This window comes from Argopecten irradians, chromosome 3, assembly GCF_041381155.1.
Source record: "Argopecten irradians isolate NY chromosome 3, Ai_NY, whole genome shotgun sequence".
Lineage (NCBI taxonomy): Eukaryota > Metazoa > Mollusca > Bivalvia > Pectinida > Pectinidae > Argopecten > Argopecten irradians.
In genome coordinates this window covers 35,322,727-35,337,626 of record NC_091136.1, presented here as the reverse complement: position 1 = coordinate 35,337,626, position 14,900 = coordinate 35,322,727, and the positions used below count along the sequence as shown (strand labels likewise).

At 32.1% G+C, this 14,900-nt stretch overlaps 1 protein-coding gene across 4 annotated transcripts; it reads left to right on the top strand.

Annotated features, from left to right (window-relative positions):
* The first annotated feature begins 15 nt into the window (after positions 1–15).
* LOC138318374 (tubulinyl-Tyr carboxypeptidase 2-like) lies at positions 16–14,810 on the top strand. Of its 4 annotated transcripts, XM_069260682.1 has the most exons (13): positions 16–164; positions 1,143–1,450; positions 2,008–2,099; positions 2,937–2,993; positions 3,966–4,040; positions 4,387–4,558; positions 4,945–4,990; positions 5,207–5,286; positions 5,669–5,752; positions 5,984–6,031; positions 7,972–8,025; positions 12,168–12,289; positions 12,647–14,810. In XM_069260682.1, exons 2-13 carry the CDS (start codon positions 1,157–1,159, stop codon positions 12,726–12,728), a joined length of 1,206 nt encoding a protein of 401 aa, XP_069116783.1. In that variant the 5' UTR covers positions 16–164; positions 1,143–1,156; the 3' UTR covers positions 12,729–14,810. The 4 variants fall into 4 exon arrangements, with proteins under 4 accessions (XP_069116783.1, XP_069116784.1, XP_069116785.1 ...); XM_069260683.1 differs by lacking the exon at positions 5,984–6,031; XM_069260684.1 differs by lacking the exon at positions 7,972–8,025.
* The last annotated feature ends 90 nt before the right edge of the window (positions 14,811–14,900 follow it).

The window sequence follows — 14,900 nt, the reverse complement described above, 5'->3', positions numbered from 1 at the left end:
TTCACTGATCCAGACATTGACAACACCGTAAACAATCTTTCTTCGTCAAAAAGCAAAAAATGTATACTCAGAGCCTATATGTATGTGCGCGTGGTTTATGACCTGTTCTTTGGAAAGGCATTTTGACAAGATGGAAGTAGTGACCTACATATGACTATATATATGTAAGTATTTGTAATAAACGTAATCAACATTTACGTTATGTACTCCTGTCAATCAACACATTTCATCATTAACTACGTTACAATATATTGTATTTTCGGTTCTCTATCGATAGTTATTTCTTGGATTTACACGTCACGTGCATATATCGGTATGTTTATTTCAGTATTAGCTTTAAGTAGTTCTTATTTTCTTCAATTATCAATTAAACCCATCAGTTTTGAAAAACATTATTAAAGTATGGACAAACGTGTACATTTGTATGGTTCAACTTTAGAAATATTGGTAATTTGAAAAGCCTACAGGAGTTAATACATCTAAGTCATGTGCAGTTAAAATTATCTTTTCTGTCGTGACTCCAACATGAAGGTCTTTCTCACTACTATTTTTCCAATGGAATTGTGTTGTTTCCGTCCTTATAATGCTTTTTATTGGTTACAAGTAGTATGTTTCCAATTTCCATAAGCCATACAGTACATTTGTCCAATCTGATATTTTGTCGATGTCGGAGCTCTTGACAATCTCTTGGAAATGTTATCTTGGAACATTTTGTGTCATCTGCGAATAGTTTAGTTACAAAGTTTACAAATTCTCGAATATCATTCACATAAAAAAATGGGATGGGTTCTAAGACACTCCCTTGTGGTACTCCACTTTTAACACCACTTGTTGATGACTTACTATATGCAAAGTATGTTCCAGATTTAGCACATTGGCATAGAACAAACATGTTCTACATAATTTGAGTTGCATATATATTAATATAAAGTAAAATAGATATCTTCATATATATATATATATATATATATGGCGATGACTCTTCGTCCTTATTTCTGAAAAGTCACAGAATAGTTCAAATTGATACCCCACCATTTGCAATGTTGCTAATATATGATTTAAAAAAAAAATAAACAAGCTGTAAGTTAATTATCATGATGGAAGACTAATAGTTTAAAAATAATTTCTTCTTACATATGTAGATACTATTTTCGCCATGTCGAAATCCAAACAACGGGATCAGTTACCACCATTTGGAACCCTAGTTCGTGTTTCTGATCCTCCAGAAGAGGAAGAAAGGGGCTGTGTAAGGGTGAAGACAGTGAAAGGTGCCAAGAACGGAAATGATGACGACACACACGAAGAAAATGGAGTTTTATTTTGGGTCAACAAAAGTGGATTTCCGATTGACAATAGGACTTGGGATCGAATGTGGGATCATGTATCTAAAATTCATCCAGATGGTTACAGTATGATAAACAAAATTAGAAATAAATCTGACCTTCCTCAGGTAAGATAGTTTGTTATTGTTTAGTTACAGATTGACATAATATTTACGTGTACGAAGCTGGCACCTATAAATCTTTAGCCAACACTTCACATACTAAAATCAATGATGATAGCAATTGTGACATAAAAAATATTGAGAAATATATAGAAAAATATGATATGAATCACTCAACAGTTACTTGTACGTTTTCTGCAGTAAGTAAAAGTGTACAATAAAATACATGTGATCGGGATATCCTGCGTGATGAAGCTAATTGAAGCTAATTCAACGTTCGACAGTGAAAAAGCTATAAACCAAAAATACTGAAGTTATATTAAGAGGTATATATATTTTTTAACAAATGCACAAAAACCTGATAATAAATGGCAGTCTAAATATATTTAAGAAAATAATTTTAATCGGTCTTGGTTAAAGTTCTTTAAAATCATATCCCTGTAACCTTCTATATTTTACAGTCTCCAATTATTGAAAAAAGTACCTAATAAATAAAAACTCTATGTTACAGGTTTACCTTAACATCAGTCATATATCTAGCATTCAAAACATTTCTTTTCCAGATTCCTATACAACAAGCACCTTTAAATTTCCCGTCTTCCATGCCAGTACAAGATCGACTAGACAAAGTTCAAAACTATATGAAATCACTGCAGTATCCTTTCAAACAATACAAACATACAAACAATATCTTGATGTGTATTAATGTATGTCAATATGGGAATCAAACCACGAAGTGTAATTTGTAAAACAATCTTAATTGTGTTCAGCACAATTCTCTAGAAAACGTATATCTGGGTAAGTGAAAAAGAGTAGAGTTATTATTCCTCTGATATTGCAGAGGAATTCGGAAACGTCAAAAACCCTTCTATACACCAGTCACCACAGGGAGGTGGGGCCGTTACAAGAGCAGGACACGGACGTCTTTAGTTATGATAGATACGTTGTATTGGGCGACAAATTTGGAGCGTCAATGGTTCACTATACCTTTTTAACCTTTGGAAACAGGTATATAAATGGGATTTGTTTTAGCTTAGTACTTACAGTTTACAACTTTGATCATTATGCTGGAATTTTGGTTTACTCTCATATTACAGAAATCCGTTTATGCGGTGATAAATATATGGCACATATGTGTAGCTGATGTGTGCTTTTTCATTACTTCGCCAGCATAGTGATATTATATGCGTATTCTGTCAATACTAAGTCAGTATATACATTTGCATTGACTATACATTGACAGACGAGTCTAATACCTATATGTGAAAGGGATATTAAAATTATCAGGGCGAACACGAAATAACAATGATTATCGCATCAAAAAGACATGATCTTCGTCTTTACGAGGTGAAATAATGAAATGGCTCAGTCACATAAGTAAAATTATCAATCGTGTGTACAATGTACATTTGAAATGTATTTAAGCAAAAGTCTGTGATTGAATTGTATTTTAGAAATGATTAAGTATACATTGGTCCTTGACGTGATATAGATACAATCATACCGGAACTCAGTTCTTTGAAATAAGAAAGCAGAGGCCACTATCTGGGTAAGTAGCTTTGTCAAGTTCTCTCATACCTCAACACATTACAATTTAGCTGTTAATAGGACGTTAATTAATCAAACAAACAAACAAACAATTACCAGGTAGGGCGTTAGAATTGTACCTGCTGCCCCTATTGCATGATCGTAAAAGGCGACTAAAGTTAGGATCTTATCTTTTCTCTTCTTCCTAACTGACTTTATCTTTCCTAATGCCTCCCTTGGCATCGCCTCACTTTTGGCCTTGGGTTGAGCGTTCGCCCCTGTGAGGAAGGCTCTGGGTTCTGTCCCCTGGCCGAGACACCCCAAAGTCTATAAAAGTGGTAGTTTCTGCTCCTGCTTAGCGCTCAGCATATAGGGAGTGGGACGACTGGTTCGCCCGTTGTCAGTATAATGTGACCGGGTGGGGTGTGTTGCTTGGTGTCTTCGGCGGCATGCTTCAGTGATATAGCACTATAAAAAGGGCAATAGTTCCACTATACAAGAAGACACAACACGAATATACCGCAGTCTCCCAAAACACGCACCTCGCACAACATACACGCAACACACCGCATACATGGGAGGCCGTCCTTACATGACCATAGCTGTTAATAGGACGTTAATAAATTAAACAAACAAACAAACAATCGCCATTTTGAAAAGTTTCCGGTGATAAGTTCAAGAAAACCTCGACTGCAAATCAATTATCTATACATTGCCTGACTTTTGACGCAAAGACTTTATAGAAAAACCTGCATGGTTCTGAAAATGACGTCATAATTCACAGAGAAAATAGTAATTTTGTTGATGCAGTGACGTCACGAGATTGCAGCCATGTAATACAGCCTCTAAGACGACATGAGTGGATTTCACGAGATAAACCAGTACTGAAACCGACAAATACGAAAGGGAATCGTGTTGTTCAGTATGCATTAGGCATACACTTTGTTATTTAATTTCCAATGTATCGTACTGTCTTGTTTTCCCAACGATTTAGACTTATGGACTCTGCCAGAGAAATGATAAAAGAAGCTCTTCCTATAAAGTGTTTGGAGGCTGTGATTCTAGGACTGTATCCTTTATACGTATTTTAACATAAGTATATTAATTATTAATATTAACATTTAGCAGTATAATAACAGTATTTACAGTTGATAATTAAATTTACTGTGCAGAAAGTAGCTTCGCGTCTTTTAAAAGACCTAACATTATTACAGTAATGCCATAGACGTAGACATTTACGCGATTTTGCAAATTGTATCAAAATCATGGTGCTATAAGCATCTAACGCTTGGAATGACTTTTAGATGAACTTGAACTTTTAGATATACATGTAGTTGATTATGCCTTTATTCCACATCCTTTTTGATAAGTCATACTGATAGTATCTTTGAATTGTGATCCTTTACTCAGAACAGATTTTTAACCAACGGTTTTCTAGGCGTTGAGCGCTTTCCCCTCAGTTTCAAAAGTGTGTTTGGAGGAAATGTACATAGACATGTAGTATTAGGTATATACTATGCAGGCAAATATGGTTCTATTGGAATGAGTAGGCGAGACGAACTGATGTATAAGCCAGTTGTGTATAAGGTAATTGAGATATTTTAATTTAACGTATCGTAAATAATTGAATAAAAACAGGGGTATGATGGAAATTGATAAACACATTTAAACAATGGATATGGAAAAATCATATCAGACATTGAATTTGATCAAACATATAATTAATTTTCATAACAAAAAAGGAAATAACTGTTCAAATAGTTTTTCCCGTGTATACAATATGAATGTTTTGAATGTTGTTCTTGATATATATTTCATATTAAGTTATCTTTTATCCAATTATGACTTTATACTATAGAATTTCAAAATTAACATCATTTAAGAAAAAATGAAAGTACATAATGTAGTATCTTGGGTTTTTTTAAGATAAAAATCGAGACTCTTCTTTTTGTAATAATTCATTTTATTTTCAGTCTTTATCAGAACTGGTCTTTGAATTTGAAAGATCTTACAATATGTGTAAGTGTTGTTCATTTTTCTCAATTGTGTACATCGAATTATTCTTGACTACTCTCAACATATATGATAAAGATAATAAAAACATAATGTAAAAAAAAGCAAAAATACAAATTTTAACCTTTCCTACACGTACTATATGTAAATAAAAATCTTTACCTTTCGTATGCGTACTAAGAAAATAAGATTAATTAAGAATACATGATTTGTTTACTGTAGTTAAACACGAAGTAAAGAAAGTGAAGGTAGGACTTCCGGTGCCACATGATCCTCACAGCTATGAGTTTATCAACTGGAAGGTATAAATGTTTTATTTTATTATCAAAATTAATGTTGGTACATATACGATGTCGTCGTATTGGAATATATTATCTGATAAAATTTTAAACAGTATCGACCATGACTACCCACAACGAACGTAAATCTAGTTTACTCCAATCAATGGATTTATGCAATTGAAATGAATAGGATACTTGAATGAATACACTTTTAAGATAAAAATCCTAAAATGAAATAAATAATGTTGAGCGTTTGAGAGACATGTGTCTTGTATTCATGTCGATTGATACATCAATTGATAGAAATAATTCAATAAATGTTCGCCTATCATAGCACAACAACACGTATATAATGACGTCACACTGTATACTAATATATAGCACTAATTGTATTGTTTTGTAGGCCCTGACAATAAATATGAACAAACTTAGCCCCAAAGAAGTGGCTAAAGATCTGGATGTCGTTGCCAAGGAAATTAGAACAAAGGTAAGAACTGTTTATTACTTAATTTTGTTATATGCATCCCTTTCCTCACACACATCGCCATAAATTCATAATACGATTTTGATTACAGAACAGGAAAAATGCCTGTTAAAGCAGTATTGAAAAGTAGTTAATCGTCGTTGGTTTATTTGTATTCACTTCAAAACTTACTTTCCATATACGATTACCATATTTGACATATAAATGATATTTGATGTAACTTTTTTCCATTAGGCCAAACTTAATTCTTTGAATCCAGAGGCTTGTTATGCTCATAATAAGGTAAAATGTCACTGCTAGGTAGATAGTTTTTTTATATTGTCTTTAACACTTACCAAAAAATGTCCTTATTGTGTGTAATTCTCTTACTTCACATCATCCTGCCATTGTTCTGTGTTATCTCCTTAATCACACTTTCTCTTCCCTTATTGATGATTTGGACTAGCTTGCTCTGATTAACTGAATTTAGAAAGCACGCACAAAAGTCGTTACAGACTTGCTTGATATGTGACTGTGTACATGTATATGCAAAACGAATAATTTCTTAAAAATTTTGCTCAAATAGTGATATGGTTTTGAATAGAATTTGTCTATAAACGAAATTATCAGAATATTTCTAATTTTATGTTTCATTCCTAATAAATTTGGCTACTTGTATTTTCTAATCCATTATACTCTTAGTCATAAGCATCACATAAGGGATCACATTGAATATGTTTCATACAATCTTGAAAAAAGATTTTCTTGCTAAAGGATTTCTTGATAGTTCTGAGATGTTACTATTTTTAGAATATCGTTTTCATCTTAGATAATGTCCTTGTTACACTCTGGTGTTGTTTTGTGTATATTATATTGTCCACACGTTCATGCATGATGATAATTGTATACACTATATTTTTCATATATCCATAACACAAACGTACAGTTTCTAGTTAACACCATGCCATATAGTCACTTCCCCAGTATTTTACTTAAATTGAATTACAAATACGTGTATATATAAGATATATATTTATTATTTGATTTTTTCGTAAATTTTATAGTATGTTTCTCTCGTCAGTTCATACATTGTTCAAAATTGTAATTTGATATGCATTATAAAAAATGTAATTTTTTTGTAAACTAAAGTATTGTCTAGCTAATGTATAGTCACTAGGCTCCAGTTTCACTAACATCAGTTATCTTAAGGAAACTACTAAAGCTTTGCAGATGTAAAAGAAGAATTACTATGATTCGCTATAGATTTTCGTTTTGACATCTATAATGCTTTTCTACGGAGAATTGTATGGAAAGATATTGTAAGTTGTGGAATGTTTATGAAGACGGCAAGTTTAGTGTAGTTTAAAATATCTAAATAGTAATAGCATGCAGATCAGTAATACTTGCATAGGGTATGATATGATGTTTTCCATTTAGGTCAATATTTGTGTGCGATGTTATATTGGGGAAAGTTCACTTCAGTAGTAATTTGTTATGGATTTCAAGCAGGTTTATACTATTAACGCGTATTCAAAATGCTTCCTCAATTAGAACAGATAGTATAAAAGGAGATACCATCTAAATACCGCTATAATTTTATACATTCAGTTATTTATAGGAATACTACTTAATTTATTTTCAGTGATAACCATAACTAATTCAGTCTGTAGGTACTAGATAACACAGGCTGAATATAAATATTAAAAAAATACTCGTTATTACGATATGCGACTTTTTGTTCCGGTAGGTTTTTTAGCGAATTATAATTTAAGTATGCATATGTATTTAGAAACCGAGGGTAAGGTACATTGTTAAAAACAATCAACGAGCCATTAAATGTGAAATATAAAGTGTATAAAACCAATGGATTCAGTGGATGAATTTACAAGCGAAATAGATTGTGGCTGCTGTTTCAGTAATACAATGACAAACAGAGAAACAAAATGTAACAAAATACACGTGTATATCAATGCATGTGGGATTTAGTCAAATCAGTTTTACCAATTCACAGAATATTTTTGTATATCATATTTTTATCTGAACTTTTTTTTGTCAATGGTGATTTTGAACTCACGTTCCATTTCATCCTACATTTTATAATCGAGATTAGATATACATGAAACATAGATTACAATTTGTCTAATGCTATAGTATGTAGGCCCATATGGATACATTCTTTATGTAACTTATATATGGTTTCTTTTACCAAACAATGTATATATGTAAACTTTGGATCTGATCAGGCACAACGGGAAGCAAATGACTGTACTGTTGTAACACTTTACTCCAGCCGAAAGGTAGGCCAGCTGTTGCAAACAGCATGCCCGCGCTAGCTATATATCTTTGCTGTATATTCAAACTTACCACGTACTATTTGACAGACATTGGATACCATACATCGACATGATAACGGAAATAGAATTCTAACTAAAAGACTACAAAATGAGAGCAAACGGGAAAACAACATCATTTTAAAACACTACGAGAATTAAGACCAGCTGCATCAAGGGAAGCGTCGGATGGCTGATTATCACTTTAAGGGAAAATACAGAAGTTAAAATGACAGTTTCCTTACAGTGATTAGATCAAGGATTTATAAAAAATATTTACGTCATTTAAAAACAATATTGAAAGAAAACCTACAACGATGGTTAAATTGGTTAATGTTTGTAACATATACACATGTGTCCTTGGTAATCGTTGCGGTGGATACATTGGTTAGAGTCAACGTGAAAACGCTCTTTAAGTCCTACAATGAAGACATTCAGACACTCAATCAGAAGACATACTGATACAACTTTTCATTGTTCATTCAATCTTCTGATTTTATGACGGCTGATGTTTTTTTTCAAAACCAGCCCTTACAGTTTTGCTTCTACTATAAAAATAATATTGGTTTGGATTTACTTATATTTATCTGTTCATTCTGCATGATAAACGTGTTAATCAAATAATAATCTTGTTTATCAAGTGTCATACTTTGTCATTGCATTTTCCATATACCGGTATTTCAATCTGCCCTAAAAGAAAATTTTGTAACTGAACTTAGCTTTTGCTTTCAGCTTTCAGTGAAAACTAATGTTCGTAACAAGATGAAAGCTTAATGTTCGTAACAAGACCTTAATATACATTTGTATTTTTATTCCTTTATTTCTTTTTATTCAGAGTTATCCATTCTTGTCAGCAGAGAGTAGTTGTAACGCCATTCATTTGTGAGAATGACTCGGTTATTCTGAAGTCGAACATTGCATAATATTTGATGAAAATAATGATATCTATATTAAGAATGACGAATAAATGGAAATAACATTATTCTTAAGCAGCCTTTTCTCGTTGAATGAATCGTAAATTAACAACACTGAGTTCTTTTTGGCATTTCTCTGCATTAATTATGCGATAAAGTCCATCAAGAAGAAAACCTGATACATGTACATGTATATTCAATATGACACTGAGTAATCTGATCGTGACTTTCCATCGATGAGGTTTTTGAAGTGTTGCTAGTTAGATGGTGTAAGCGAATATTTTCTATTGGAACTACGAATAAGAATGGGTCAGGTTTGCTTTGTTGCATTTTCAGGAAGTTTGGCGTGTTCTGAAGACTTCAACAGATGAATGATAAATAAATCATCTGTTTAAAAAGTATGCACGTTCCCTATTTTAAGATCACAATCTCACACAGTCTGTGTTAACATGTACTTTATTTAAAAATATTGAAAATTATATATAGAGAGATAAATTGATTTGATTCCTTTTCAATTTTTCAGCTGCCCTCCATAAATGCTCATAAGGTATCAAACAAAAAACACATCATCCTTATGGATAAATATTGATTAATAGAAAAACACAATTCACAAAACATGTTGTGTTGTACCGTGACATGCTAAACAATCATTGAATACGCAGATCAATGGATTGAGCAAATGCATGGCATTGACATCGTAATTGTCACTAGCATATTTAAATTTCTCACTTACATCTCTAAATAATTGGTAGCTAATGTATGTAATTGCAATTATGATAATACTGATGTGTTCATAATTTTATTTGATTACATAAGCAACAATAACTTGTTTTAACATAAGGTAGTATTTCACGTTGAGTACTGGTTTAGATTTCGTTTTATATGCATTTGTAGTCATTTTTTATTATAAAACCTTTATTGCATTCATTGATTTACACAAAGTGAAACAATATCATTTAATTGAATTTACAACTTGGTGTTTAAAACCTTTAAAAGTGTTTGCCTCGTTTATTTATAGATGTTGTACGAATGTTATCGCTGTTTCAAAAAGAGTCAGAAATATATAGAAATAATAATAATAATAATGATAATAAACCTTTACATAATAATAATAATAAAAATACTGTAAGAGGTATCTTCATAATTCCAATTGTTCTGAAATCAGAACGATTTTTAAGTGTTCCAGCAAAATTAATGTAGTGTAACTTACTTACTTTTGGAGAAAATCGTCTTTTTGTGTCCCTATTTCCCTGATGCAAATTTTCACCTGGAAGGTCTTTATCACTACGGTGTTTATTCACGTTGAAAACAAGCGTTCTGACGCCCTTCGCGGGTTAAGTTCATTTTACGAATTAAAAGTCAACAGAAGAAGCGGAATAATATCAAGAAACAATGCATTTTCAGCTCTAATATCGACATTAGTCGGGCACAAAACCCAAAATATCGGATAATAAGAATTTCCTGTAATAGTTGCAATAGGAAAATATTACGATGTCAGTAAATAGATGTTTAATTTCTTTCGTTTGATTCAATTTCTAAAGTTGTTCACTTGATCCCGAACATTCCAGTGACGTCACTTTTAGTAGGAATGAATGAAACGGCAGTCAATCCCGCCAAACAGTGACGTCACAATCACCGGAATGAACATTCTGTGTAAATAACAGGCAATTTGCTTTCGTTTTGATTACCATCTTCTGTATGTATAATGAAAAAGTTGCAGGATAAACAGAATACCCGGTCGCTATCTTACAATACAAGTTTTATTTTGGTGTCGACAGGGAAAACAGAGATGACTCTGCAAACCTCATCTAATCGCACAAACGATAGCAGCAGCGATATTAATTATAGCAAAGTAAAAATGTCCAACGTTGGAAATATTGCAAGTACATTCATTATTTACATAAACCAATAATTAGAATAATCATTTATTTCATCTAGACTAAATAATTTGCGAGTCCCGTACACCGCCTGCAAGGAGACGACCTTGGCATATCGCTACCCACGATGCTCTCGATCGTGGTCTTATATTATGTAACTTTTCCTGGGATATTAATTCTAGATATATCTGTTTTCGACAGTTAAATTTCTTTGAACATGTGTAAAACAAGCAGTCTCAACTGCTATTCCGAGACCGTAAAATTCAATCTTGATCACCTCAGCCAAGACACAGGGGCACGCAAATTATGACAGAAACGTTTACTAGTAATTTGATACCTATGTCATTTGAAAGCATTGGAGACCTTTTGAAATGCACGTGGATATCATGATGTTTCAAGTGGATGCCCGTATGAAAAATGAATTATATATATTATATACATGTTATAAAATTCGGTTAGCTTTTTTATTGTCATTATTGTTATATACACTGTATATGATATTTAAACGAAAACACATATTTTACCTAAGAAGCCAATCACATATATAATGTAAGTATATAGAAATAATAATAATAATAATGATAATAAACCTTTACAGCGTAATTTATTACAGGTTCAATTTCACTATCATTAATCTTTTTGAATTCCTTGCATGAATCCTCAGTGTTTCCCTCATTTAACTGCGCAGGTTTGTGATTTACAGCAGCTGAAGATTAATAAACAAATAACTCTTCCAATCTAATTAAAATTAGACTTGTAATTCCGCTCCACTACGATACTCTACGTTACGCTCCAATACAAGGGAGCGTAATGTAGAGTATCGTAGTGGAGCGGAATTACAAGTCTATTTTTAATTAGATTGATAACTCTTCCTATCTAATGTTATTTTTAAAGGGAATGGAATGCTATCAAAAAGGCTTATCTTTAGGCTTAGGCTTTATCTACATGTAATCGATTTCAATACTTATACAATTTGGCTCATGTAATATTTACATAGTATCTTGAATTCGAAATAAGTAACTTTTTAATAATGATAGTCATGAGTACTATTATATGCTACAGTGGAGTTTTTATTGTTAAGTATTCTACAGATACGGACAGTATTATGTTCATATACTAGACTATACTTGCGCCGATCTAGACGAAGCTCTCATTTGTTAACATTATTTCCATATCCGATGTGTAGTTTATAACTATATGTTTCTAAAACATTTCTTCCCTTTGTGTGTTAGATTACATCTTACGTACATGTTTAGTGTTTTTGTTATGTGTGTATCACACTATAATTTCTGTGTTTTGTACTTTCGGTTTTATACAGTCTCGGTCGTGGGTGACTCAACCTACGTCACCACGGAAAACAATAACTTCTATCGACATGACTACTGGTAGGGACGCCTATGCCACCAACAGCCTAAAACAAGCTTCTAAAATCTACAGGTCGTAAGTACACACTTGTGATATTAATATAAGATAATATACACGTATACGTATCGCCTGCGAAATTAATTTTGCCCTAGAATATTATTTCGCTTATTGTTCATTTTGTATGTTGTTGATAGCTATCATTATTAATGCATTAATTCACAGAAATACTAGTAGCTGTATTCATATAATTCATAGAAATTAATCTGAAGTTTTTCTTTCATTTTTAACCTGTTCTAATTTCATAAGTGCGTTGTACATCGTTTCTTTTGTTGATAGGTCCAAAACAGATACTGCTAGCACAATTTTCATCTTACATTTACCCTCATGTCCCCCCCCCTATTTGTTTTCATATTATTTCTCATTGAATTTTAGACAAACCACCGTGGGATCATCTGAGAATGGAGCCATAAAAAGGAAATCGACAGATCCTGCCGAGTACCAGATACGGATATGATGGCCAGGCTAGTTATATTACCTTTACTTAATCTAATTGGAAGCGAAACATCAACAATAGTTAGTAGCGTAGTCATGCTATAGTGGAAAAAACAAGGTCACTTCTGGAAAGTGTTCTTCCCGACTTCGCATAAATAGCAAGCAAGAACAGTGAGCACTGTAAAAATGAAAAGACGAGATTTTGCGTCATTCGACGTTTCCTTTCTAACAGTACACTTGATGACGACAGAAAGACAATTTAACTGTAAAGATACATTTTGAAGTTGCCCCATTAACAGCTTGCAAAAGATTATTGCTTTCTTGCCCAATTGTCTATATCATCAAGAGATTATAGAAAAAAGATAATTTTCATACAAGCAGCTTATGGTAAAGCGATAGATGGCATTGGAGGTTCTGAATTATGACGAATGTAATTAGAATAGTAATTTAAGCCTCTGTATAAGTGTTTAAGACAATAAGGACAAGTATAAAGCAGCTTGAGTGAAAGATGCAGTAGATATAGTTGGAAATTATGAGGGAAGTATGACGTTGTCAAAATTAGAATTTTCCTTGGATCGGTATTAAGTCATAATAAACTAAATTGAAAATGAATTGTGAGAGAGGTTAATTCTCTGTGACTAGCGGAGATTTCGAGAATGTGACAAAAATTAATTATGAGATATTTAATTATTTGCCAAATTTAGAATTGGTGAGATCACATTTGTTACTACAGTGTATTTGCAATTTGAACTAAATCGCCCTTGATCCTTGAATGTCGTTCCTTATTTTGTTCTATATGTTAATTACCATAACGTAATAATTAATATACGTTATAGACACGCTTGTATAGTTATATACTATTAATATATCTATAGTTTATATTTGACATAAACAATACTATTGTCGTGAAAGCCATCTCATCAGAATTACAAAACATTGCAATCTTTTTATCAAATCGACAAACGCAAGTATATACTATTTGGAGCAAACTCTTGTCTGTGATATGAGTTGATGCAAAACATGCACATTTAATATATTTTTGTATAAATCTGTTCCTTGTGTAAATAATGTCATTAGTAAAAGTTGAACTTGGATAAGCTCTCCAAACATTACACCTGCTGTATTTCAACATAGCATCATGTGCTAGCACATACAAGTCAATGACAATCAGCTCCAGCAATCAATCTATTTTGCATACGTCATTATTTAATAAGAAATGTCGAAGTTATTGATCTCGTATTTATATAGAAATTAATGATCAAGCGAAGGTTTGCAATGCCATGTTGTAGATTCTTGTATATTTCTTATTGCGAAATGCATCTTGAAATTGTAATACAATATGCAACTTCGATCACTGCTTTCTGAGTTTTTCAACAAAACAGAAATCTACGTTATATTATAACAATCATAGACAACAAAGATACTGGCGCACATTTGATAATGTACATTACTTATACCTTGGTTAGTTGAAATATCAAACTGGGGATAATTACATATTGTTTATATCAGAACATTTTTTAAATGGTAAGACAAATTAATTGAATAATGTTGGTTGAAATTGTTATTTGGTATTTAATGCTGATCTTTAGTCTGATTGCACGAGAAGTGTGGCCTCTTCCAAATTGTGGCTTCTTCCAATCAATTGTATAATGTTCTCCTTTTCAGAGAACAATTAACGAACATGTTCAAGTGATACTCAGGTACAATGTCATTTTTGTTTTTGTAATATATTATATTGAATGATTGTTACGAAATGCACAAAATCATTTTCACACACACTTATTTACGTTTTCGTATTTTTTTATCGTTATTGTTTCATAATTGCCATTGTTTTGAACTGATTAAATTATTGATAACATGTGTATGTGTTTAAGGACTTTCTTTACAGATAGTTACACTATAACTGTGTGATGCATTTACTGTAAAACAACTTTCTTATGCGTGCTATTTATTTTCACAAATTTCGCAATCAACATACATGAAAATTCATGAAAAATTACCTCTGCGAATTAATATCTTCCACAACTCTTGCACAATTACATTCAAATGTATTTTCATTTAATTTTAAATTCGAGAAACTAAATATCCACAAAAATGCTTTGAAATGGAATTCACCAAATGAACTGCTTAAGAAAGTTGGTACATCCTTCCTTGTATTACAGATAACAAAATCAAATTGTAAACAGGTCAAGTT

Bases quoted from the DNA above. Each gene is read 5' to 3' on its own strand.
- LOC138318374 (XM_069260682.1), top strand. From the start codon at position 1,157: ATGTCGAAATCCAAACAACGGGATCAGTTACCACCATTTGGAACCCTA. The intron at 1,451-2,007 runs GTAAGATAGTTT...TTTCTTTTCCAG, and splicing joins ATAAATCTGACCTTCCTCAG to ATTCCTATACAACAAGCACC. The intron at 2,994-3,965 runs GTAAGTAGCTTT...CCAACGATTTAG, and splicing joins AAGCAGAGGCCACTATCTGG to ACTTATGGACTCTGCCAGAG.